General features: G+C 51.8%; 1 protein-coding gene and 1 long non-coding RNA gene across 3 annotated transcripts in view; one reads left to right on the top strand and one right to left on the bottom strand.

The window, feature by feature from the left end:
• The window catches only part of UNKL (unk like zinc finger), a 513,314-nt gene that overhangs the window by 301,065 nt on the left and 197,793 nt on the right, over positions 1–14,456 (bottom strand). For both annotated transcript variants that reach the window (XM_078664930.1, XM_078664931.1), the window contains one exon: positions 2,494–2,611. In XM_078664930.1, coding sequence (XP_078521056.1) covers positions 2,494–2,611 — 118 coding nt within the window. The remainder of the gene's footprint in view (positions 1–2,493; positions 2,612–14,456) is intronic.
• Positions 1–14,456, top strand: part of LOC144786015 (uncharacterized) — a 352,278-nt gene that overhangs the window by 174,028 nt on the left and 163,794 nt on the right. The window lies entirely within an intron of this gene.

The raw sequence follows: 14,456 nt of genomic DNA, 5'->3' as shown, positions 1-14,456 counted from the left end.
CTCCGCATATTTTACCAGGTTGGCCATGAGTTTACTGGAGGACTCTAGATTTGTTTCAGCCCATTCAGTTAACATGGCTGGGTCCAGTCTCATAGCTAGGAGCCAGGGTTATGCGCAGACCTCTTGGCATTCGGCCAACTTGTAAGTATCGGGAAAGAGATTTGTTCTCCCACCACTTTGCCTGCTCTTTTTTCATCAACTACTCCAATTTTCTATATAAATCCCTTGTGGTAGGATTTGTTATGATGTTGGTAGCCTGTCAAACAAATATACATATACACACACACAGGCACACTCATATGTTTAGGAACTTACCTGTAATATAATGACTCACGATGTAGTGACATATAATGATCATGCCATGTAGGTATGGCCTAACGCAAATCTAAATGTGGAAAATACCTTTTCTGGGTGTCTACTTCCTTCACTGTCTACAAAATAAACTTCAGCTTTAACTCCAGAACATCAAAAAAGTTTTAGATATTTTGAAATGGACAAAGGAACTCCCCACTGTCATAACTACTGAAACTACTGTATAAGTTTACCAGCACATTCTGGAATCCGAATACTTGAGTGCAGAGAAAGGAAATTAAGGCTACCAGGTGGCATCCATTGTCTAAGGTTTCATCACATCCGGTTGGTATGGTTACATGCAAGTGAGACAACCTTGACAAAGTCCTTAAAGTCCAACTCCATCTTATTAAAGCCCCAACTCCATCTTAATCCATGGAAATCACCATCTTCCTCATCTTAGAATACGGGCACCACCATATTTCCTGATTAATACAGAATAATTGTCTTGTCTGCCTTTCAATATAGATGTCGCCTGACAGTATCCTTCTAAGATCTGTGATATTGTCAAGTTCTTCGATTAATTGAATATATAAAACATCTAGGGCGACATTCATATGAGGCAAATGTCTCCTCCTGATAAGGTGATGGTTTTCTAAGAAGACATACCAATATATTACCATAATAATGTAATCATGAATGTACGTCCCATAGCCTTATATGCCATAAGGAGACATCTGAATAATAATTCGATGCGCATAATCAGTCAGACATTCCTAAATACATGTCAGAAATTCCAATATTTGCATAGATTTAGAATATAAGACTGTCACTTGACCACTTGTCATGGGAGGTCCGTTGCCCAAGATTATCACCTGAGATTCTGCCAGAGATGGCTTCGCCTACTGCCAGTACACTTCACACTTTGAAGGAGGATGCATCTTGCCTGAAGCTGATAAAACCATGTCCCGGAGGCAGACCCACTGACTGCTACCACACTGGGTATTTGGCCTTTAAAGGGGAGTAGTGTCTTCACACCTCCGATGATGAAGGTATGCAGTGTGTCTCTTCTCTCTAAGACACTCTAGACTGCAAGTTGCTTTGCCTTTCATGCTCTCCTGGTACAGTGCATAGACGTAGGCATCAGGGTGTTAGGTTCTAGTTAACATTTTAATGGCACTCAATGCTAGAAATGTTCATTGTATTCTTGTTATTCAGAACGTGTCTCACTCCTGTTTTTATAATAAGTAGTTGTTTTAGATGTACTGAAAAACAGATTATTCCTGTAGTAATACATACTTTTAACTTTAGAGTGCTTGTACTTCTTAGTACAGTGCGTGCCATACTGTGAATAACGGAATAGGGCCTGTTGCACTTTTCACAGTGCCCCTGATGTCTTTATGGGATTGTTAGTAACCCAAAAGCAACATCTCTATATCAATTGCACACTGAGTAGTGCTGGGCTACAATAACCTGTCTTTCACATTCATCGCAGTGTATTGAACCAAGTTCACTCTTGTCACCCATGGTTGGGAAAGCACCATTTGTAGAATTACACCAAAGTCGTAAATTACGCAACACCCTGACAAATAAGTGGCATTACCCAGCATTAGCAGTTATAGCATTTGCTGAGGCCCTAGTCTGAATGAACAACTGCAAGAAGGAATAGTATCAATTAGGTAAAAATTAATATAAAGCTTTATAAAATGGTCAGCGAGTAAAAACCTTTTTTTAAGGAAATCATTTTCAGATGGAAATTTATGTCCAGGTTAGGGATCCTTCCTCCACAAACCAGCAAAGATGAACTGCCATACTGCACTGAAGTCTTTAATGCTGGGGGAACCTGCTGCCTTAGCGTAACAGTACGACAATACTCTTCGAAGAAGTATTTTTCGACCTATCCATATTTCATCAGTTTTCCTTTTAAAAAGGAAATAATAAAAAAGGCTTCAATAAAGATATTTGATCTCAATTCTAACTACAGATCTAAAAGCGGTAACGCCAGGACAGGTTCAGCGACAGACAATGTAAAAATATGTATTCTGAAAAGTGGAGATTTTCTATCAAATAATTTTCCAGAATATTGCCCATGTGAAAAGAAAATCTGTGTTTATGAAAAATAAAACAAACACCATGTATGGAGAAACATTTACACTTTTGCTGGTATCTAAAATACAAATGAGAAGAACCCTTTTTCTTTACCTCTGGGTGGAACTGCTGTTCAGTGCGAGAATGACAGTACTGACAGGTATCTGCACTGCCACACTTTGAGGGTTCTCCCCATTCATCCCCATGTTTAACACTGGGGCAAGGGGTAGACCTAAAGACCAAACAAGAGAAAAATACCTTAATACACATTTTTTCTCTTACAATCTCTTCATAGTAACAGATGTCATCTTGCATTATTTGTAGGTACACAAAAAAGGAAAATGACACTAAGCCGTATCGCTTGTTCTCCTATACATTTATTTCATAACAAATGACCTCACTAGAAATAATTGAGACTCCAAAATTGGACAGAGGTTCCATTGTAAAATAACAGTGCCCAAGACCCTCAATGATCGGCACAAGATTATTTTCCTAAATGCATTGATTTAATTACAGAAATTGCATTTAAACCCCTCGGTGAGGAGGAAGGCCTAGGGCCATCCTAAGCCACAGTGGTCATGTGCGGAGGATATCTGGTGACATACTGGGGAGGGAGGTAATGGGGGGTCATTTTCCCCTAGGTCTGTCTGGGTTCATGGAATCTACACCACTAGACCACCAGGCCTGTGTATTTTGCTGGGAGGTGTTCCTTTGGGCAAAGGTTTAATCCCCACTCATGTTTCCAGGGTGGCTCAAACCCCGCTAGATACCAAGAATTACATTTTTTTGATTATTGCAGGGAGTGACCTCTTGGGAGGGTATTTTGTTTTTGTTTTCGGTGTGTGTGGGTAGGGGGGCTTACCTCTATGTCTGTCAGTAGTGGGTTCCTGCTCCATGATCATGGGTGAGGCCACAATCGTAGAGCAAGAATTTACACCACTAAACCACCAGGCCTTTGTTTTTTGTTGGGGGAGTGGCCCTGTGATCAATTGGGGGCACGGTACACTCCCAAGAACTCCAATATGGCGGCCGCGCTGACCCTGCCCGGAAAAGAGGTCAGCACTCTAAGACCTTTGGCAATGCCGGGACAGGAAAAGCCAGAGAGAGCCTGCAAAGATAAAACAGACCCAACCACACGAAATGGTGAGGAGGAGAGAAGAAGCACGGGCGAGGGGCAGAGTTGATGAGAGCAAGGAGCAACGGAACAGGTGGAGACAAGAGAACTGGTCAAGGAGAGAGGCACAGGACGAAGCTGAGAGATACCGCTCACAGAGCACTGTGTTCAAGTCCAGCACTCCTACAGGAGAAGAGGAGGCGGTGACTCCCCTCCCCACGGCACCGGAGGGTCATGGGCTCAGACAAGTGAAGTGCATGCCCCGATATTCATTAAAGGGTTGGTGGGCAGGGTTGCGAGCCGCACCACCATAAAGTGTCACTCCCTCCCTCCCCCTGAGGCACGAAGCATGTTAGGGCACTGGTGAAGGCTGCCCACTACAACCCCCCCCACCCTTTCTATAGAGTGTTAATTGGGACACACCCCATACACAGTCTTTACCTTTGTCTTTCCAGTTCCTTTGGGAGGAAACGACCCCAACGACCTGGACCTCGGAAGTACGGCAAGGATTCAGACACACATCCCCCTTATGTCTATCTGGAAAACCGGACACACACTATACTCATTCTACAATACTTTTCTTGTTTTTCTTATCCTGTCCTCAGTTGGCCGTCCCAAGAAGCATTAGGACTGTTCTACTTTAACCAATAAATATCCCTAGCTCTAACCTCAGGCTGCTGGGTCATTTAGGGAGAGCCCCTCCAACACGTCGCTTGGGTCATCAGTCTCATACGTGGTGTCAGAAGTGGGTTTGGAGTGTCTAGCTGACATGAAACAACCCATAACAATGAAGGCCATCATAACCCAATTGGCAGAGGGTCAAAGACACTTGCAGCTGATATTTGAACAACAGACAAAAGCAGCTAAGAAGGAACGCGATGCCCTCCATTGGGCCCTGAAAGACCAAGCATCTCTCTTGACATCAAACCAGCAGGAACAGGACACGGCTATTCTACGATTAACCAATGTCATCTCAAACGCAAGAGTATACCCCAACGTACCGGGGAGCGTACTGCAAAAGTTCCAAGATGGTGATTATCCAGACTACTACTTTGTGAACTTTGAAAGAGTTGCCACTACGGGTGCCTGGCCACCAGAGAGATGGGGTCAAAACATAGCCCCTTGTTGTCAGGGGAACTTCAAGACGCATACCAAGCAGCTAATCGGCAGGGACTGCTGCTTATCCGGACATAAAAAGGGCTATGCTGGAATGTTTAGGTTGCAACCAGGAATACTACCGCAGCCGTTTCCAGAAGGAGAAATGGTCTGTAGGTGACAATCCACGAACCCTATATTATCGAATATGTGACCTAGGAAACCGCTGGTTACTGCCCACATCCTCCTCCAAAGAAGAGCTCAGTGAGAAAATCTACTTGGAACAATATCTTGATGCACTTCCCTCCAATACCAGGGTATGGATCAAACAACATCCCAACCTCACAGTCACGCTAGCAGTCAACCTCGCCTGTGCCTATCACAGGTCCCCTGAGTTTAAGGCTCAACCCGCTCGCCTTCGCATCAACCTCCCCACAATAAGAAGTAGAGCCACTACTCCACCCACCGACCATAATGGACCGCCAGGATTAAAACATCCTCTGAGACCCCCATTAGGAACATGTGACTTGCAGGGACCCAAGTACTTCCTTTTTGCTGAATAAGGACACATTGCTTGTCATTATCCTAGACATATCCCTCCCCAAGAACCTATGGAAATAGGGTATACTCATGGGCGTGTATTAGTAGCAGGAGAGCCCCCAGAGAAGTACAAAAAGAAAATACATCTTAACGGGAAGCCTGTACTGGCCTTTCTAGACACAGAGTGTCATTACACAGTCGTTAGTAAGGAATTATTACCGGAGGCCCTACTCTTAGGGGATGAAATTGAACAGGTCACATGTGTACAGGGAGAGGAGAAAACGTACCCCCTTGCGGAAGTGTTACTGGAGATTGACGGAGAACCCCAATTGAGAAAGGTGGGAGTGGTGCTTTCCTTACCTGAATCTGTCCTATTAGGCACCGCCCTCCCAAGATTCCATGAGTACCTGTCCTCCCTGATCTCCCCTTCCTCGATGGTAGGATGGTTAGAAAACGCCTCATTTGCTAGGGAAGAGATAAGTGGGTCCTCCCCAAAGTCCAGAAGTCTCTGAGCGAAAAAGGGAAGGAAGAGCCTTATATTGTACACTTGATCATGCCTTGCCTACACCTGTCCTCCTTCCTCCAGACGTACAGCAAACACCGAGTCGAAGCTTTCGAACAGCCCAGAGACACTAGGATACCCTACATCTCGCCTGGGACCAGGCTCAAGAAGACCACCCAGAAAAGGTAGGCCCCTTCTTTTGTGAAAAAAAGGCCTGTTATATAGAATTACCCTGGAGAATAACAACACCAAAGAGCAACTGTTGGTCCCGAAGGTTTTTTGGGAACAAGTACTGGATCTAGCACACAGTCACACAGGGAGTGGTCATTATGGTAAAGAACACACCCTTAGTATCTCTTAGACTGGTTCTACTGGCCAGGAATATACCAGGAAGACACCTGGTTGTGTGTTTCTTGTGTCAGGTGTCAGTTAATAAATACACCAGTCCTTTCCCGTGCTCCGTTACAACCACTCCCCACCATTGATGTACCGTTCAAAAAGATGGGTAAGGGGGGGGGCGTGGCTTAGCGGGCGATCATGGCGGACGTGGCTTCTTAGAGCTCCCGCCGGCCCGGTGATTATCCTACCAATTCTCCTGGCCCCCGGACCCGCAAAGCATATCGGAGTTGGGGCACAGGTAGCGGACGACTCAGGGTGCATTCCGGTGCCGGGACTGGCGAGCCGTGACCCTCCCTGGTGGTGCAGTGAGCTGGAGCGGCGGGCGGCCTGGAGCCAGTCGGACGAGCCGGGGCCTCGATTTTGGCGCACCCGGATCAGAGAGCCTGTCCTGAGGCCCGCGGCGCCGCTTCCCTGCCACGATCCGGCGCAGCCTGCAGCGGGCGGACCATCACGGGCCCCCCTGCCCTTCCACGCGGAGCAAGCCAGGAGAACTAGCGCTGAGGGGCGCCTCGGCGACGCTGCGGCCTACCTGGCCTTGGAGGAGCCGGGGCCTCGAGTTTGGCGACCCCTGCCCGAATTCGCGTACACAGATCCTGGGCCCGGAGGTGCAGGCGCCTGGGAGCCCCGGGGACCGAGGGGCCAGGGGCGAGCCCTGTCTGGTCTGCTGTCTCTCCCCATCCGGGGATTGCCGGAGCTGTGGGGCCCGGAGGCCTGGACTGCAGCGGCCCGTGCTGCATTGGGGGTGCCCGGCGTGGACCTGGTGCCGACCCTCAGCGTGACCCGGACAGTGAGTGTTGCCCCCCCCCCCCACAAATGGTGCTGTTGTGACTGCTGAGGGACGCTGTGCCCGGGGGGGTCACTGGGGGCCTGGCCCAGACTGCCGGACCTGGGGGATCCCCTGGCAGCCACTGGGACACGCGAGGTACACCGAAGCCAGCTGGCATAGAGCGGAGGGTGCCCCGGGAGAGGCTTGCACGTGCTGGGACCTGGCCTGCGGGGGTCGGCGGAGTCGCGTCTGGGGAACACCCCCCCTTAGCACCTGAAGTGTACGACAGTCGGGGGCGTGAGGAGGCCATCGCTGGTGAGGGTGTCCTGCTCTTGATAGCTGTTGGAGTGAAGGTTGCCCCGCCGTCAGCAGCCGCCGGCGCGTTTGGGGACAACTCGGCCGGACTCAGCCTTCGCCATGACCAGGGGGGGTGGAGGGCCCGCTAAGCAGGGGCCCATCGACAAATTCACGGAACCGCATGGCGGGCCCGGAGCACAGGGCGGCCAGGGACCGGGGCCGGACAACGCGGCGCTGATGGCAGCCATCACCCAGTCGAGAGACATGCTGGATGCTAAGATTGGGGCTGTTGGGGCCGATGTGACACTTCTAAGGCAGGACCTGCGCAATGCAGTGGAGCGCATAACTGAAGCGGAGTCCAGGGTCTCAGTTGTGGAAGACGATGTCGGGACCCTGAAGAGGAAAATGGCGGCGATGGAGAATATCCAGAAGGGTCTAGAACTTAGGGTGGAGGACGCCGAAGGGCGGACGCGCAGGAACAACCTTCGCTTTGTAGGTTTTCCGGAGGATTGTGAGAAGGGGGACATGGGACGCTTCCTTTCTCGATGGCTGGAGAGCTGGCTCCCTCCGGATACCCTGTCCAGATGCTTCGTAGTCGAACGCGCGCACCGGGCCCTGACGCAGAAACCGCCGACAGGTGAACGACCCAGGCCGGTGATCGCCAGGATTCTGAACTTTCACGATCGAGACGTTATCTTGCGAGAGGCGAGGGCCAAGGACTCTCTTTCCTTTGAATCCCACAAGATCATGGTCTTCCCCGATTACACCAAGATGGTGCAGCAACAGAGACGCTCCTTCCTGGACGCCAAGGCAAAACTCCGGGGCCTAAAGATACAGTACTCCTTACTCTATCCGGCCCGCTTGCGGGTGGTCTTCCAGTCTAAAACTCACTTCTTTGAGACGCCGGAAGATGTTTTCAGGTGGACAGATGAGACAGTGAGGGTCAGGCCGCATCCCCAACCGGGCCTTGATCCAGGCCACACGAGTGATTCCTCGCAAACCCAGAGTGACCACCAGGCCCGTAGCCGGAAGAGTAGGAAGTCCAGGTCCAGGCGCCGCAACGCCTCCAACACTGGGCGCAGTACCGCTGAGCCAGCTGATCCGGACGCTTCGGGGGGCTCTGGATGAGGTGCAATGGGTGGTCCTGACCGCCTACGGATACCAGCCGCTCCAGCGATGGCAGTGGTTCCACTGGTGACTTGCATACCTGACGACTGCATCATGTGTGTTGTAACATGCACTCTAAGTCCTTCAATGTGCTAACTGTTACGTTTTCTAACTGTCCCACAACAGGTTCAGACTCTGGGACGGGTTCGGGGTGCTCTGATACAGGGGCTGCTAGCCTCCTGCATAGTTGGGAGTAGTTAGGGGGAGGGGGGAAGCTTTAGAGTCAGTGGGTGTTCGGGATCCATTGGTATGGTAGGCTTTGGGCGCTCTGTTTTGGGCCCGAAGCCGCCCATATCGCGACAGGTACTTCAATGTTTGGTGAGGTATAAGGGGGGGGGGAGGGGGGAAGTTGGGGAGCTTGGTTGGGGGACAGGTTGGGGTTGGGGTAGTTGGGGGGGTGGGGGAGGGTGGCACAGTGTCTGCATTACTTAGGCTACTTTCTTGTGAGTGTGTGTGGCTCCGAGAGCCCGGGTCCTTACATCTCCCCCCCATTGACTATGGTTGATCACCAACGGTCAGGCCTACCAAGGGCAAAATTGCGAGTGGTGAGCTGGAATGTCCGGGGGATGCTGGATAAAATTAAGCGAGGGGCGGTGCTGCAGCTGGGGAAGAGGGAGGGGGCGGATGTCCTCCTCCTCCAGGAGACGCACCGTCAAGGCACCAAGACCCTTAGTTTACAGAGGTATGGCTATCAACAGGTGTTTCATGCCGGGTTTGCAAGGGGGTCCCGGGGGGTAGCGGTCCTGATACACCGAAGGCTCTCATATGTACACGAAACTCATTGGGTAGATGCACATGGCAGATACGTGTTTGTTAAAGGAATGATTGGGAATGAGCCGATGGTCTTTGGTAGTGTGTATGCCCCGCCCCCGCTGCAGGATGCCCTTATTGAGAAGTTGTTCGAAGTGTGGAGCGGTATCCCGGATGTTTTGGCGATTGTGGGAGGAGACTGGAATGATGTGATGGATGGGCGGATGGATCGCTACAGGCCCGGTAGGGAATCCCAGACAGCGGCGCCGACGAGGCTTCATGGCCTGGCACAGGGCATGGGTTGGACCGATACATGGCGCTACCAGCACGCCTTGCGCCGAGAATACTCCTATGTGTCGGCTGTGCACAAGTCCTTCTCTAGGCTAGACTACCTGTTCGTACCGACTCCTTGGCTGTCGAGGGTCGCTACCACGGCCGTACTCCCCCGTGGCGTCTCGGACCACTCCCCCGTGTCCCTTGACCTGCTGCTGGACAGGAGGCGACAGCCCTTCCGCTGGCGCCAATCGGCGTGGCACCTACAGCAGGATGGATACCGCACACGTTTGCGCGAGTCTATCTCCGATTTTTGGACAGAGAATGGCGGGCCAGAGGTCGACGCCGTCACCCAGTGGGAGGCGATGAAGTCGGTGCTCAGGGGAGTGGACATTGCCTGGTGTGTGGAGGCCCGAAGGACCCATCTGCGCGAGGTGGAAGAGGCGGCGGGGCGGGTTCGGGACCTGGAGAGGGACTGTACCGCGAGTGACACGGACGAGGCGGTGGGGCCGCTCCTGCAGGCACAGCAGTTGTACTCCTCCCTGGTACACAATGAGGCGCGCCAGCTTTGGCTGGCAACTCAGAGCAGGATCTATCAATGGGGGGATAAATCCAGTACCATGCTATATAGACTTTGCCAACACACCTTCCGGCCCCAGGCTCTGCCGGGCATTTGGGATGTTCAAGGTGTCCAGTTGACGGCCCCTGAGGCCATAGCTGCCAGCTTCGCGAGGTATTATGCCGATCTTTATGCCCCCCGTGAGGTCCTCTCAGCGGAAGATATAGACAAGTTTTTGGCAGATATCCCGCCGCGCGCCCTCCCAGAGGAGGCCAGGGATCGGCTAGACCTTCCCCTTTCTTTGGAGGAACTGGGCACGGCACTTGGGGAATTGAACACCGGCAAAGCCCCGGGACCGAACGGATTCCCGTGCGAGTTTATGAAGACCTTTCACATCCAGCTGGAGGGGCGCTACCAGGTGGCACTGGAGGCGGCCAGGGAGAGTGGACACCTACCAGCGGATTGGCGACACGCAGAAATTGTTGTTTTCTGTAAGCCAGGGAGGCCCCCGGAACAGCACTCTTCGTACAGACCGATTTCCCTCTTAAATTTCGAGGCGAAAATATTAGCCAAGGCCTTGGCCAACCGCCTTCTCCTGTACATCACTGACTTAGTACACCCTGACCAGGCGGGGTTCATGCCCCGTAGAGCAACTCGGCACAACATTCGCCGGGCGCAGGTGGTGGTGGAGACGGCCCGGGCCGTCGGGATCCCAACGGCGCTCCTCCTGGCAGATATCGACCGAGCCTTTGACTCTCTCAGCTGGGTGTACCTTAGGGCACTGCTGTCCCACCTTAATCTTGGGCCGGTTTTCCTCTCATACTTGAGCTTGCTCTATACGGACCTGACCGCGTCGGTGCGGGTGGCGGGAGCGACGTCCGAGTCCTTCCCCATCGGACGGGGCACCAGGCAGGGATGCCCTCTCTCCCCCTACCTATTCGCCCTGGCCATGGAGCCTCTGGCGGCGTGGGTGAGGATGGATGCGCAACTCCGGGGACTGGAATGGGCCATGGGCCCCTCCGACCGTATTGCGCTCTACGCCGACGATGTCCTGTTCTTCCTCACGGACCTCAATCGGTCCGGACCCAGGGTCCTGGAGATAATGAAAGTTTTCGGGGAGATTTCAGGATTGCATCTGAACGTGCAGAAGTCCAAGCTGTGGGCTCTGGGCGGCGGAGACAGGCCGGGTGATTGGGCCTTGACACTGCAGAGCGCGGTGGGGGGCCTCAAATACCTGGGTATCTTTCTTACAGATGTTCCGGACTTGGCATGGGAGCGCAATGTGGTGCCTGTGTGGGACAGGGTGCGTTCGGACATAAAAATCTGGTCCAGAATGCCACTGAACATATATGGCCGGTCGGCGATCTTTAAAATGGTGGCCCTGCCGCGCCTTCTATACCAATTGCAGAACCACCCATACCCCATTGCACCGCAGTGGTTTCGCCAAGTGAACGCCGCTCTCAGTCAGTTCCTTTGGGCTGGGGGAGTGGCGAGAGTGGCTCTCCGCACCTGCTTCCTTTCTACGTACTGCGGGGGTCTGGCCACCTCGGACATCTTATCATACTATCAGGCGGCGCACCTGCTGGTGCTTAACGACTGGTGGTATGGGGATCGGGGCGACCCGACTTATGCCCTGGAGCGGTACCTGATGGACCCAGACACGGTCCACACCATTCTTTATTCGGCAGCTATCAGGAAACGACTCCCCATGGTCACTCAGGTGGTCTTCCGGGTGTGGCGCGCTGCCTTGCGCCGTATGGGATGGTGGAACAGATTGACGAGGGAGACCCCGCTGTGGCAGAGCGGCCGTCTCCCGGAGCTGGCGTCCCTACAGGGATTCAGGAGCTGGGATGATATCGGTATCTCCACGCTCGGCAGCGTCATGAGGGGCACCACCCTTAAGTCTTTCCAGATGTTGAGGGAGGAATATGACATGCCCAAAACTCAATTCTTTAAATATTTGCAACTACGTCATGCACTGTCTCCCTCCCTGGTGGGCTTGGAATCTCTGCCCGAGTTTAGCCCCCTGGAGGCCAAGGTGTTCATGGGGGAACTAGAGGAGAAAAAGATCTCCAATATATACCAAACTCTGGTCACGCACTGTTCCTCCTCTCTTGATGGATTACGCTCTGCATGGGAGAGAGATCTTGGTGCGTTCGAAGAAGAGGACTGGAGAGAGGCCCTGGAGGCCCCCAAGGGGGCGGCCATTGCGATGCGCCTCCGCTTTATTCAGTTTAAATACTTACATAGGGCCTACTTTACCAGAGAGCGGTTGTGGAAAGCAGGTTTGATTGCCTCCCCCGAATGCTTGAGATGTGGCCGGGCGGTTGGAACGTTTGTCCATACTGTGTGGTCGTGTGCGAACTTGGCCAGGTACTGGGTGGGGGTCTGGGACTGTTTGGCTGAGGTTCTGGGCTGGGACCTTCCCCGATCACCGCAACTTGGCTTGCTTCATGTTATGGAACAGGTGGGGGGCAACATTTACAAGCGTCACTTACTGGTCCTGGGCCTTACTGTAGCTAAGCGGGACATAGCCAGGGCCTGGAAGGACCCCAGGGCCCCTTTGTTGGAGGTTTGGAGACGAGGATTGGACTTTTGCATGGGACTTGAGCGCCCGATCTTTGAGGCCAGGGGTTGCCCCCGGAAACATTTTAAGATATGGAAAAGATGGGCGGACTACAGGGGACTGTGGCTGGAACCACCGATGGCCCAGGACACTGGGGAAGACCTTTAACTACTGTACCCTGGGCGACAGGGAGTACGCACACTGGCTATTATTATATTCTAGGCCTTGAGATTAGCAGACACTGGGTGGGGGGCGGGGTTGGGTCAGGGGAGTTAGGGAGTTGGGGGGTTGGGTGTTTAATGCAATAATGCTTGTACTGAATGCATATCCTTTTTTCTTTATGCTTATGCTCATTGGTCCTGCGTTGTGATGCGGGACGATGTCCTTATGCTCTGTGTAATGTCAGTACTTGAAAATAAAATTTTGTTCTGAAAAAAAAAAAGATGGGTAAGGACCTAGTGGGCCCGTTGCTTCCCTCAGGCCGAGAACACCAACGCATTTTGGTATTAGTTGACAACGCTACACAATATCCGGAGGCAATACCTCTATCCAGTACCACTGTCCTCCGCAGTTGTCTTTCTTTTCTCGTGTTGGTTTACCTCATGAGATACTAACAGATCAGGGCACCACATTTGAGTCTAAAATGATGAAACAAGTATGTGACATTTTAGGGATCAAACCGAATCGAACAGCAGTATACCACCCTCAGACTGACAGTCTGGTCGAAAGATCTAACAAGACCATTAAAACAATGCTAAGAAAAGTCATAGTCAAGGCAGGACGCGACTGGGACCACCAACTACCCGTAGTCCTTTATGCCATTTGTACACACGAACAGAAATCGCTGTTCGGTCAAAAACCTTGTACCCTCCAAGACATCGCACTTGAACAATGGGTTGAGGAGGAGAGCAAACCCCTATTACAGTATAGCAAGGCACTCAAAGACATCCTTGCTACTCTCTCGGAGGAGGTACATGCCAATATGGAGAAGGCACAAGGTCAACAAAAGCGATATTATAACCAGAGAACCAAACTAAGGTAATTCCAGGTGGGGGATCAGGTACTCATTCTTCTGCCTAGTGCAGAGAAAAAGCTATTTGCCACGTGGCAGGGTCCCTATCGAATCCCAGAGAGGATCCCTCCTGTCACCTATCGCATGTCAGTACCCCACAGACCTCAAATAGGCCAAGTATACCATGTACATCTCTTGAAAGCCTGGGAAGGACCCCGGTCTTTGTCTCTATGCTCCACAACTCGTATACATCAAGTGACCGCGGAGAAACCCTTAGAAATTTCCCTAGCCCCAGAATATCCTAGCGAAATGAATCAGTGCAGTTCAGACAACAACTCACAGAGGAGCAAAAACACCAGGTCCAGGACCTTTTCGACTCCTTCTCCACAGTAGTCTAAGGAAATCCAGGGCGCACGACCTTAGTCGAGCACCAGATAGTCACGGGAGGAGCTGGTCCAGTAAGGTTAAGACCCTATCGTATTCCAGCCGTAAGAAGAGAGGCCGTGGACCAGGAAATAAAGTCCATGTTGGAAGCAGACATCATAGAGCCTTCCCATTGTGTCTGGTCATCCCCAATCGTCCTCGTACCAAAACCTAATGGAAGCAAAAGATTCTGTATTGACTTCCATCAGCTGAATTAAGTATCCAAATTCGATGCATACCCATTGCCTAGGTGGATGAGTTACTAGAGAGGTTGGGAAATGTCAAGGTGATGTCCACAAATGACTTGACTTAGGGGTATTGGCAAATTCCCCTGGCACATGAAGCCAAAGAGAAGACGGCTTTTTCCATGCCCTCGGGCCTATACCAGTTCAAAGTACTCCCCTTAGGGCTTCGTTGCACCCCGCCACCTTCCAGATGCTAATGGATGTTCTTTTACGCTCCCACCAGGCGTATACAGTTGCCTGGCTAGATGACATAGTAATATACAGCCCAGACTGGGAAACGCTTCTTCATTTAGGGGAAATCCTGTACACACTCCAACAGGCAGGCCTCACGATCAACCCTAAGAAGACCACATTCAGCACAGACCACAA

Source organism: Lissotriton helveticus, chromosome 10 (assembly GCF_964261635.1).
Source record: "Lissotriton helveticus chromosome 10, aLisHel1.1, whole genome shotgun sequence".
NCBI classification, from domain to species: Eukaryota; Metazoa; Chordata; class Amphibia; order Caudata; family Salamandridae; genus Lissotriton; species Lissotriton helveticus.
The sequence above is the reverse complement of the archived record's forward strand: the minus strand, read 5'-3'. Positions and strand labels throughout refer to the sequence as shown.